The sequence below is a fragment of the Charadrius vociferus genome, unplaced genomic scaffold (assembly GCF_000708025.1).
Source record: "Charadrius vociferus isolate BGI_N301 unplaced genomic scaffold, ASM70802v2 scaffold259, whole genome shotgun sequence".
NCBI classification, from domain to species: domain Eukaryota; kingdom Metazoa; phylum Chordata; class Aves; order Charadriiformes; family Charadriidae; genus Charadrius; species Charadrius vociferus.
Genome location: NW_009661368.1, coordinates 6,181,888 through 6,193,787, shown reverse-complemented (window position 1 = coordinate 6,193,787; position 11,900 = coordinate 6,181,888). Strand labels below are relative to the sequence as shown.

Sequence of the window (11,900 nt, the reverse complement as noted above, 5' to 3'; positions counted from 1 at the left end):
CTCACTCCCGTGCCAGCGCAGAAATGCCCCAGTTCCTGGCTGGTGGAGCCATCACAGCTCCAGGACAGGTCCCACAGCCACAGGACATGGCTGGAGGGGTCTGGAGGCGGTGCCGGCCCAAGAAATAAGCTGTCTCCCCGCAGAGAGCAGCTGCCCTTGGAGAGAGATGGAGCTTGCAGAGACAGCACAGCAAGAGTGGCTGGGATAAGTACGATGAGTCCCAAATGCCAGTGATGACCTCAGGAGACACCCACGCACTTTCTCATTTTGTCGTGTATGAACTCCAGCACACCAATTGGTTGAATGTTTTCATAAGCAGTATTGACTAGCAATTACCCGATTTTTACCATCTACAGACTGGCTTTTCACACAGCAACTCCTTGAGAAGTTGGTAAAAGTTGCGCTAATGCTGGGTGGGAACTGGTTTTCCATTTTGGGCACGTATCAGGGATATTAAAAAAAAACCTAAACATTTTCAACTCTGGATTGGGAAAGAGAGTAAAAATCAGAGATCCACAAAATTAAAAATAGAAATAGGAGTTGACTGAGGTCCCTAGGCAGACATTCCCTGCATTTTGGTGGTGCTTTTGCTACTGTCAGCTTAAATTTAAGCTCTAACAGTCTCTGAACTGTGGTTTCATCCCACCTCAGGGGACTCGGAGCAAGAAGTCATGCTGAAAACCAAGACTCCTAAAGCCACGGTGGGGGGGCTGAGCCCTACCAAGGAATACACGCTGCAGGTCTACGTCCTCAACGGCTCCCAGGAAGCTCTCTTTGCCAAGAGGAAATTTGTGAGTAAGTAGAGTGTGCTACATTTTACCGTTCAGAGAGCTCCTGAGGCTCTTGGAGATGTGGCTCCTAAAAGCTCATCCTCCAGACCTCATCCCCCTGTAGACTATGCGACAATCACAGAGCCTGTTACTATTTTGGTTGGAAGGTTAGAAAGGGGGATGGTGAAGATGCAGGAGATGAAGGATGGACTGTGACTCATAGACCTGGCTAGATTGACTCTCTCTCCCTGTCTTTGGTCTTCCCACAGTAGAGGAGCTAAAAAATGCATCCCAGACTAGAAATAACCGAAGAAACTCAGGAGCTGCATCAGGAAAGAATCTCACCTCTTCGGGGAGCTCAACAGCTGAGCACAGTGGTGTGGCAGAGGCCACCCCGCCACCCCTGAAGGCCGTCCTGACACAGCCAGGTGGGTGCACAGCTGTCCCTAAAAGCACTCCCACCCTCCCTCTGCAACCCCTACTTCATTAGGGACATTCAGTCAGTGAGACATGCTAGCCCAGTCTCATCTCTTGTGTGCATCTCTGAACTACAAGAGCACAGTCAGCAACCTAAAAATATTTGCCCCTCATGCCAGCCAAACTGTCCAGCCTGAGAAAGCACATCCACGTGTTCCTGGGGCTTATGGGTATTCAAATTAAGCAGATACAGTCAACTCCTTCAATTGAGAGCAGATCCTTCGAGAACAAGCTGCTCCCAAGGCACTGGGGCTAGCGGTGCTTGATTTCCTAAGCTGCAGATGGTCTGCAAGAAGGTGTGACCTATTCCCATGGCTGAAGACTGCATATAACTGCATAGATTCTCACGTGTCTAATAACAAGTTTTGCATGGGTTCAGAAAAGTATTTGTACATGTTGATGGAAGAAAGATCCATCAGGGCCATTATAGAAAAAGACTGGCACTAACATAGGATGTTTCTGAGTCACAGACTGCTGAGGTCTGGAGAGCACACTGGGTATCAGGTGCCATGGTATGTTTTCCCTGGTTTATATTTTATAAACATTTGTTATTTTTCATCATCAAAGATAATGGGAAGGACAAACTTTTGCTGTGATCCTTTACTGACGTTATTACTATCATCTCATGAGCCCTCTTGCAGCCCACTCAGAGAGGCGTGAACGAAGATGGCATCGTCTATCTCCCTACCTATTTGCATAAGGCTGTAGGACTTTCATCCTCTCTGAGCCCCCTACATCTCTGCCAAACGTGGCTGAAATCAGCTGATGACTGCAGCAGCTTACAGGGGGATAACACAGCTAGGGACAATGTATTTTTTTCTCTTTGGAGCACAGCAAAGGACAGAGGTGAAAAGAAAAGGCAGAAGGGGGCTCAGCAGAAGGGCTCAGCAGAAACCACAAGAAACCAGCCCGGTGCAGAGGCCAGCGTGACAGAAGCGACACCAACAACCTCAAGATCATCCCAGCGTACTCCTGCAAACCCGGAGCGAGAGCCTCTAGGAAAAGAAAAACCCACAAAGGATACACTGAGGCGAGGTGAGAGGGGTTTCAAACATGTCTTGCTCCTTCTTCCCCGCTCTTTTCCCTAAAGCTCGTTGAATACAAGCCTTCCATCCCACCCTCTGCCACCAAGATTTGCAAGAGTACAAATGCTGCCAATAGTGATTTTAATTGCTAGGTCATGCTTTGGGGAACATGCCAGGAATCACTGGAGGCGTTTGGAGTTCTGCAGAACATCACAGATTTTAAGGCAAACTGGAGTTAGGCCAAAAAAAATCCTTCCAGACAGTTAATTTATTGATTTGCCTCTTTCTTGATGATGCCACCTCCCCCTGCTTCTGACAGATCCATGTAAGAGCTTGTATTCTCCAGCAGTCCCCCAGCCATGGACCTTTCCAAGCCTTCAGGAGGAGAGGAGCCCATCAGTGATGTTTGTTACTCAACCTGCTCCACCTCCTGGACTTGTTCTTCATGTTTCTCAGATAACTGATCCATGATGAACCTTCAGATTCATCAGTTGTGACTATGGCAGGGCAGATGGCTCACAGCACTGTTGAAATGGTGGGAATGGGATTGGGCAGAGCATCTTCATTTGGTCCCTTGAGACCAGTAGGAATCCATGGCTGTGAAAAGAGATAAGAGAGTAACCTCTTTGGAGCCCACTGAATCTTGATGGGAACATCTATTTCCCTCTACCAAAGATGGAAAATCCCCCATCTGAAAAATATTCAGGGAAGATGCATTCGACCAGCAGCATGCCCTGTCTTATCCTCTGTTAAGCTGCAGGCCTGGACTGGGGAGAAGGCAGGGCTTGAGTGTCTGTGGTGCCAGCAGGTTTTTACAGAGAGATTGGATTTAATATAAAGCCACGAAATAATTATAGCCCACAGGGGATCTCGTGATGGAATGGAATTAAGCAATCACCTGTGATTCTTGGAGACTTAGGCTAGCTAAAAGGGAAGCACTGGGCTGGGGCTGAGATGTAATGGAGCTGACAGCTTGCAGAGAGCAGTGCTTGGGTTAGGCACACACTTCCCGACAGCTTTAACCCATTCTTTGCAGAAATGCTGCTGCGCACCACTCAATTTCTTGCTACTGGGATGGGTTACCCTTAACCACGTGGTTTTCCCAAGATGCTGGGATGCGTCAGGCTGGCAGATGGTCCAACCCACCACCCAGACAAGGCTTTACACTGCACATTTTCTTTTTATCTTCAAGCTGGAGCGGTTTTTCCTCCTTTACAATTGCTTATCTCAATATCAAACCTTATATCCTTCAGGTTCCCAGTTTCAGTGCCACACATCTTCAATGACTGATATCGTTCTGCTTGTGGATGGATCTTGGAGCATTGGACGCAACAATTTCAAACTCATTAAGGAGTTTCTGAGCAATTTGATTTCCCCATTCAGTATTGCCCAAGACAAGATAAGAGTAGGTAGGACACTTTCCTGTTTCCTGACCTTAAGAAGTCCGTGTTCGAAGGAGCCTTGGTCTCTGTTCCTGTGGTTATATACTCCTCTGAGCTTTATTCCTTTCCCCATTTGGTAGCAAGCTCTGGCCTCTAGTGGCTGTAAGAAATAGCTGCACAGTGAACAGAAGCGATGTCTTCTGGGCAGCACCAGGTGGGGCACTGATGCTGAGGCAGATTTGGGATTTGCTGCCTACCTCTGAGGAGGTGCTCAGCCGCCACAGCACCACGCAGACAGATGTGGTGGTAACACTGCATTGGAGCTGCTCCGAGTTCAGCTAAGAAGGGTGCTGCTTCCAGTTCTGGGTGTTGCTAATCCCAGTGGATAGCACTGGCCAGGCTGCACATCAAATTAGGACAGTGTAAATCCTTCCACTCCTTGCTGCTGACTAATTTGACCCTGATTAACACTGAGACCTTATCAAATACTTCAGAGCACCACTGCAGGGGTAAGTTCCACTGTACCCAGTGGGGTCTGAGGCATCACTTTGCTGCCTACATGACAAGGACCACGCAGAGCAGAGGAGCTAGAAGCCAAATCTGCTCACCTCCAGTCCAATTTATTATTTTGTGTCATCCTCCCATGGCAAGCCTGATGCTGCCTTCCCAAAATGGGTCTGCTCTTGTAGCTTACCTTGGCTTGCACGATGCCGATAGCTCTTGCCTTCCCCAGGGCTGTCCCAGTACAGCAGCGATCCCCGCACAGAGTGGGATCTGAGTGCTTACTCTACGAGGGACCAGGTGCTGGAGGCCATAAGGAATTTGCGGTACAAGGGTGGCAACACCTTTACAGGTAACTCCATCTGACGGGTCTCTGCTAAATGATCTGTGCAGCTGCAGGGGCGGGAAGCTGTTCCCATGGGATGACCTCCATGGGGGCAGAGAAAAGAGAAAAGGGGGTGGTGGCGGGGCGTCTGCGAGGCTGTAGCACACCATCCATCTCTGCTCCTCCCCAGGTCTGGCGCTGACCCATGTCCTGGAGCAGAATTTGAAACCAGATGCTGGTGCCCGGCTGGAGGCTGAGAAGTTGGTAATCCTCCTGACTGATGGAAAATCCCAGGATGATGCCAACCTGGCGGCTCAGACATTGAAAAACCTGGGCATAGAGATATTTGCCATTGGTAAGCGCACGGCCATCCATAAGCTGTAGAACAAAACCAACCTATCTTTGGTCTTCTTCAAATTGAAGGTTGTGTTCCCTCAAATTTTATAGGAGCATCCTGATGCTTTAAAGCTAAGGTAATGGGTAAGACATTACATTGTGGCTAAGATGAAAATTAACTCATTTATTCAGCACAGGCAGTGTCTTCAAAGGGGATTTTGTTTGTTAAGAAAAAAACCTCATTCACACGAGTTATTTCACACCTCCCATCCGTAAGACCTTTGCGAGCCTCAGAGACCTGTACCATGAGAACAATATTCTCAGCTGTGGAATTAGGCGAGAGAACATTGTATTGGGAAGGGCAGGAGACCTCCTTTATAATTACTGCCTCGCACAACTTTCCATTTCTCTGAATAGTAACATTATCTGCTCTTTGCTATCCAGCAGCAATAAAGAGATATAAAATGGCCTTGAGCAGCTCTGTCCTTGATGACTAAACAAGTCTGCTGGAGTAATACATGGGCAATAAAGTTACATAGAAAACTCACCTAAAATTGCAATCTACAGAACTTTAAGTGCTAATTGATGTTGGGAAGACACAAGCAAGGGTTTATTGCATAGGGTTATGTAGCTAAGTGGCTGGCACTGTGATTTCTTTCATGGATGGGTGGAGATGCTGAGCCTCAGCCTTATGTTGTGCAGCACAACAGACTAACATCTGTGCACCTGAAATCACCTGGAGATCCGTTCCTGGCTGGGGTATTTGCCTTTCCTCTCTGGTTAGAGAAGGATCATATCGTCTGGTCCTTAGACATCAGGACCTGAGTATGAATCTCAATAGCACCTTGTTTCTCACTGCAAGAGGAAGAAGGTTAGCAAAGCTGTTAAGGTGATGGTCTTGGATTTGAGAAACCAGGTGGGATCCCCATCTCACAATGGCACTCCCTGGGCAATGTTAGGATGACCTTCAGCCTAGCACCGGGAAGCAGAATAAGTGGTATGCTGTGGGGCTTGGTCTGCAGAGGGTTAATGAAGATGCAGAGCAGAAGGATAGGGATGGAGGATGCTCTGTCATGGTGAAGTTCTGCTGAATAAATGATCTGCTTTTTGCTTGTCCCTGGCACTCTTGAAATGCAATATAATGTTCTAATGAACAACAGACTCTCTGTGGGGAGTGCTGGCACCTCATAAATACAAAATTGTTGTTCATCCATTCCCCCATTTATGCCATCCGCCTCTTAGGGTGAAAAATGTCTGCCTTCCTGCTAGCAAAGCCTGCAACTGATGAAGAGGTAGGAAAACAGAAGAAGGATTCACTAGACTGTCTCCACGCCATAAAAGACCTTCTGAGCCCACGGAGTTGAGTCTTTCCCAGGCTGGACTGAGGCTGTTGCTGCAGGAAAGCCCAAAGCCATTCTCAGATACCAACACCTGACTGGAATGACTGGGAGGCTCTGCTTGGAGAGCAGGGTGACGGTGGACCCATCCTGCCCCTGAACAAACAACACAGATGCAGGAGGCAGAAGCTGCTCCTCTCTGGGGAGTTTTCTCAGTCTCGTTCTCTGCTCTGGTTACAGGGGTGAAGAACGCGGACGAGGCAGAGCTGAAGCAAGTGGCCTCGGAGCCTCTGGAGCTCACAGTCTACAACGTGCTGGATTTCCCGCTGCTGAGCTCTCTGGTTGGCAGGCTCACCCAGGTCTTGTGCACCAGGATCAAAGAGAAGAGCAACAAGGAAAATGCAGGTGAAGTGAAACATCCTCAGTGAGGGCTGAGCTTCCTTCTGCTCCCCATCCACCTTCCTTGCAATCAGGATTGACCCTTTCTCATTCCTTTCCATACATGAGCTCCACCACTCTGTCAGCACCACTTAACTTTTCTCTTCCAGTGCTGATCTCCTTGCTCAGCCCTGTGATTGTTGCCTTCTACAAGACCCTCTGGATGCAGTTGTTCCACTCTCACTCCACTGCAGAATCCCTGCTGTCTCTAACAAGTCACAGAGAGCTGTTACCTGTAGATGTTTCCATTCTGGTGCTCTTGGTTTACTTATCTGCTTTTGGCCCGTGAGACAATACAGGCAACAGCCATTCCTACCAGGGGTCTGGATAACTCTTGGTGGACATAATCACCTAGTGACAATAATTGCCATTGTAGGGAAGAGGGGACTTCTTTTCCTCTTCCATTATCATATGGTGTGATAAATGCATTGTAACTGTCTCCTTTTCTGAGTTTATTCCAACCAAGAGGTGGTAGAAAAAGAAAAAGAGCTAATTTGAGAATATATGAAGGAGAGTGTACAGAGAAAATGTGGATGTAGGCAGAGGAGACAACAAAACATCTAAACACTCCCCCCCCTTTACTTGAAATGACGGATCTCCAAGGCATTTTCAAGTTAAAACCAAACAGCCGATTTCTTTCCTTTGCTGGAGAGCAGCTTGTGTGATGAACAAGAGAGTGAAGAACCACTCCAGATGTTAGCTTAGATCCTCAGGAGAGAAATATCATGCACATATTTCCATGTCTCTTTGCTCTAATATTGGCCTCAGAAGAATGGGAAAGTCTAACTTTCAAATATACTTTTATTTTAATGCTCTGGAGATCCATAGAAATAAATTGATTAATCCTTATTAATTTGTACTTGTTAGATGTAATTAGATGTTTTTCAAAGGTGTGTATTAAGCTAAAGAAAGATGGCCTGCTCAAAAAAGAAACCAAAATAACGTCTGCTTGTTCATTTTGACAGATTTTTATGACTTAGGAAAGTTGGGTCATCTTTTGTATACATGTAAAAATGCAGACTTGTGTTGAAAAAATATTCCCAGCACCCAGCAAAATACACAGCTTGTTCTCTATGGAGTATTTATGTTCTCTGTATGCCCGGTTTTAAAATATTTATTTCAGAGCAGTTTGGAACAGTTTCTATACTCTATAGGGAACGAGACTGTAACTTGATTTGAAACATGTCACTCATGTTTATGAGCTGGAAAGTACATTTGGCAGCAGAAGTCTGAATATAAGAAAGTAACTCTGTTTTTAATTCCTAGGTAGCACTGTGAAAGATATCCCTGTGAACACGGGCCTCCAGCTGAGTCCAACTGACCTTAAAATATCAGCTGTGACCTCTAAGAGCATGCACTTGACCTGGAGTCCTCCTCTGAGGCCACCAAAGAAATATCGGATTGTGTATTATCCATCTAAGGGTGGTATTCCCAAAGAGGTGAGAGACCTTTCTCTGGACATCTGAGACTGCAGGATCTTCCAGATGGTGGCTGGGATTTTAAGTAGACCTGAGTAGATGAGGGTAGAGGTACAGTTCTTGTGGGACATCAGCTAAAGCCAGAGATGAAATTAAGTACACCGTTTGTGTAAATATGATCAGCTGATAGGATGACAAGACAGAAAAGGGGATAAACATCATCTTGCTAGAAATACTGTAAGCCGTGCCGATGCTGATGCTGATTTTTCTCTTATGCAGTGTTATCCTCTCCCTAAAGCATCTGTTTTGACTCAAAGAAAACACAGGTACACAGAGCTGTCCAAGGATGCTCGTCTGGGATGGATATGACTTGGAAAAGCAAATCCAAATTGTTGATGGGTTTCCATTGATTTCAGTCAGAACACGATAAGAGTCTTGCACTCGGTGTTTGCACAGATCCCAGCCTTAGAGGACATGAGTGCCTATTGCCTCTTACCTCTCTATTTTGGGGAGACGCTAGCTGGCACAAAGTTTAGAGGGCAACTGGACTTCATGTTTCTGGTCACAGATCTGCCACAAAAAAAGCCACGCTTGCTAGGAAAGGCCAGTTCAGCCATTCCTTTGCTCAAGACCAGCCAGCACCTCCCCATCTTGACAGCCTTCCTTTGTGCTTTCAGGTGGTTTTAGATGGAGCAGTCTCCTCTTTGCAGCTTTCCAATTTGACCTCACACACGGAGTATCTGGTGTCGGTGTTTCCCATTTACGACACAGTTGTTGGGGATGGGCTGAGAGGCGTCACCTCCACATGTAGGTCGTGAGTAGACAGAATTTTGCTAGTGCATGGTTATGATAAATGAACGAAATTCTTTCCTTGTGACCATCTCAGACTGGAGCCTGGCATTTTGTTCCCCCCCCTCCCTCAAGTTCAGGCTTTCTGCAGCTATCTCTATCCATGGAGATGTTCAGAACGTGACCAGACCAGACCCTGAGCAACCTGCTCTAATTTGGCCCTGCTTTGAGCAGCAGGTTGTACCGGAGACCTTCAAGGGTCCCTTTCCACCTCCATCATTCAGCAAAGGAGACCACTGTGTTGAGCTCCCCCTGACGTGGCAGTAACACGCCATGCTGGGAATATATTGCAACCCCTTGCCACTTTTTTATCCCTGGGCTCCGAATGAATTAAACCTATTCTCTGTGAAGTGGCAGCTCCACTGTATTAGATGCGGGGTAGATGCCCACCAGCCTGCAGTAGCTGTTGCAAAGCCAGATTTCCTCTGGGGTTTGAGCTGTCACAGACCTCATACACTGAAGATACCTTTCTGACTTGTTTTTCCCTTCAGTGCCTTTGTCTTCCCCTCGGTCCCTGCGCGTCTCTGAGTTGAGCCACAACAGCATGAGGCTGAGCTGGAAGGCAGCCCAGGGAGCCACGCAGTACCTGGTGCTCTGCTCTGCAGCCCCTGACGGAGCAGAGGACTATACGACGGAGGTAGAGTTCATGAGAATAATGATAATACCGTTTTTTCTCTGTCCGGGCTGAGTTAAGTTCTAGGTCTAACCTTTGTGGTTCAGTATCATGTGTTTAAAAGAAACAAAAGTGTCAACGTTATTCCCAGCAGCATCTTTCATGGAAGGTTTTTTGTTTGTTGGTTTGTTTGGTTTTTTTTAATGTTGTGTCTCAGTCGGTTATAACTGTGAGGATTTCACATAGGAAGTTAAGGGACAAGGAGAGAACTGTCTCCTGGGGCCCTGGAAACCCAGGCAATGAAATCCCATCTTTGCAGCCCTGAGTGTAATTGCTGTATCCTTGAGACTGTACATAAATGTCTTTACTGTGTTTATCTTAAAATGTTAATTGAAAATTTTTTAGGGCGTTTTTTGTTGAACTCTGAAAACAGACCTGCAACACTGCGTAAGAATAAAGCAATGCTCGATGAATGGAAAATCATGACATGTATGCATGTCATGTACGCATTTTAACGAGTTGTCTGGAGTACCTGTAGAATGAGGATATGAATTTGAAAAATAAAAAAAAAAGAAAAAGCAGTGGAGGGAACATGTATTTCCTCTTTGACTCACATTTTCCCCCTTGAACGCACAGCAATAGGAGCAATTGCAGGATGGTTCTCAAAACGGAGCAATTAATGCTTATACTCTGCCTTCAATGCATAATTGTGGTGTTTTTTAAGATTCAGAACATCTGAAGAGAGACCAACATTTGAAATTGCATCTTAGCATATTAGAACATTTCTGCAGTTGTCTGACCAACTCACTGTAAGAGTGTAGTGGTCTAAGGCTACGGGATGACTTCAAAACCAGCATTAAAATGTTCCCAGCTTTTTATAAAGCTGTGCTCCGCGGTGTGCAGCCTCCCGTAAGTCTCGGACGTGTTTCTGCAGTGAGCGCGCTGCGGGAGGAGAGCTGTGGCCGTGCTGCGTTAGCGGCAGGTGGCAGCAACCCAACTGCTGTGGCTCTGCCTGCAGCAGGCAGCTCTTCTGCAAGAGCTTTGCCTGCCTCTGAGCGAAGCGGGGTCACATCTCTCACCAGCTCCTTGATCCAACCCAGAACAACAACAGCATCATCTCTGTATAAGGGTCTTCCACCTCTGCAGACCAGGGTAGGAGAAGGTGATGTGTATCCCCAAGGTGCTCGGTGTCCCTTGGGAAGAAAGGCAGAGCGCTGACCACTGAAGAGCACCTACCCAAGTGGTGAAGTCCCAAAGTGGAGAAGCCCCCTCAGTGTAACCAAAGGGACCTTCACCTCTGTTTCTGGAAGGTCTTGCTCTGTTGAGGGCATTGGTGGGTACCCCAGAATTGAAAGGTACCCCAAAACATCTCTCTGTTGACAGGTGAAAGTGGCCCAGCCTGAGGTCCTGCTGGACGGGCTGTCACCCAGTACAGAGTACTCAGTTGCGGTGTACGCAATGTATGGGGAAGATGCGAGTGATCCAGCCAGCATCCAGGAAACCACCCGTAAGTGCTGCTGCTGCTTACTGAGTTGTTATTAAACACTTAAGGCAGGAGAGACGTGTTAAATGAGGTGCTTCCCATATTGTGCATGTGGCTTGTAAACACACTGCCTCTGCCCCGTGTGATCTTGAGTGAATATTGGTCCCCGAGGGGATCTATAATTACAGGGTGAGCTGTGAAAAAGAAGTGATTTTCCCATGGTAAGAGAACTCCTGAAAGAGCTGTTCCCTGAGGTCTTTGTTGTTTAGGAAGAAAAAGGGAATTATTTGGCTGTTTCTTCACCTAAAGCCCATGTAGCCTCTCATGATGTCCCAGAGACATGTAGAGTAGTGACATAAAGAGAATATTTTCCCAAATGGTGAATGAGTCTCTTAGTTCAAGGTGAGGTCATTTATGAGCAGCAAGAGGCAACTGGTAGCATTGCCATTGTACAGCCTGTGAAACCTCGGAGTGCCATCACTAACTGTTCTTGCAGTGGCCTTGAGTCCTCCCAGATACCTGAGCTTCTCCGAGCTCAGCCACGCGTCGGTTCGGGTCAGCTGGGAGGCTGCGTCTCCAGCCGTGAAAGCTCACCGTGTTGCCTATGTTTCTAGCAGAGGGAGCAACGCCGGGGAGGTGAGTCCTCAAAGGGTTGGTGGAGGGAAAAGAAACTTGGGAGTTCCTTCAGCTGCATGGTTCAGGGAGGGCTTATGGGCACTTTGGATGCCTTTGCCACCCACGAGCTAATCCCTCTTCTAATGTCCCCATGCTCCTCTCCTAATACTCGTACAACTCCTCCACTGCAGGTAGAGGTTCTTGGCACTGCAACATCCACTGTCCTGAGACCTTTGTCCTCCCTCACCCAATACTTCATCAGTGTCCGATCTATGTATGATGAAGGGGACTCCTTTCCAATTACCGGCAATGTTACTACCTGTAAGTAGGG

At 47.2% G+C, this 11,900-nt stretch overlaps 1 protein-coding gene across 1 annotated transcript in view; it reads left to right on the top strand.

Annotated features, from left to right (window-relative positions):
• COL20A1 (collagen, type XX, alpha 1) overlaps nt 1-11,900 on the top strand; it is a 48,869-nt gene that overhangs the window by 3,895 nt on the left and 33,074 nt on the right. Inside the window, exons 3-15 of the mRNA XM_009893575.1 lie at nt 652-795; nt 1,040-1,198; nt 2,082-2,282; nt 3,526-3,681; nt 4,388-4,507; nt 4,671-4,835; nt 6,394-6,558; nt 7,858-8,030; nt 8,687-8,816; nt 9,350-9,495; nt 10,855-10,978; nt 11,451-11,590; nt 11,761-11,890. Of these exons, the coding sequence (XP_009891877.1) occupies nt 652-795; nt 1,040-1,198; nt 2,082-2,282; nt 3,526-3,681; nt 4,388-4,507; nt 4,671-4,835; nt 6,394-6,558; nt 7,858-8,030; nt 8,687-8,816; nt 9,350-9,495; nt 10,855-10,978; nt 11,451-11,590; nt 11,761-11,890 (1,953 nt within the window). The remainder of the gene's footprint in view (nt 1-651; nt 796-1,039; nt 1,199-2,081; nt 2,283-3,525; nt 3,682-4,387; nt 4,508-4,670; nt 4,836-6,393; nt 6,559-7,857; nt 8,031-8,686; nt 8,817-9,349; nt 9,496-10,854; nt 10,979-11,450; nt 11,591-11,760; nt 11,891-11,900) is intronic.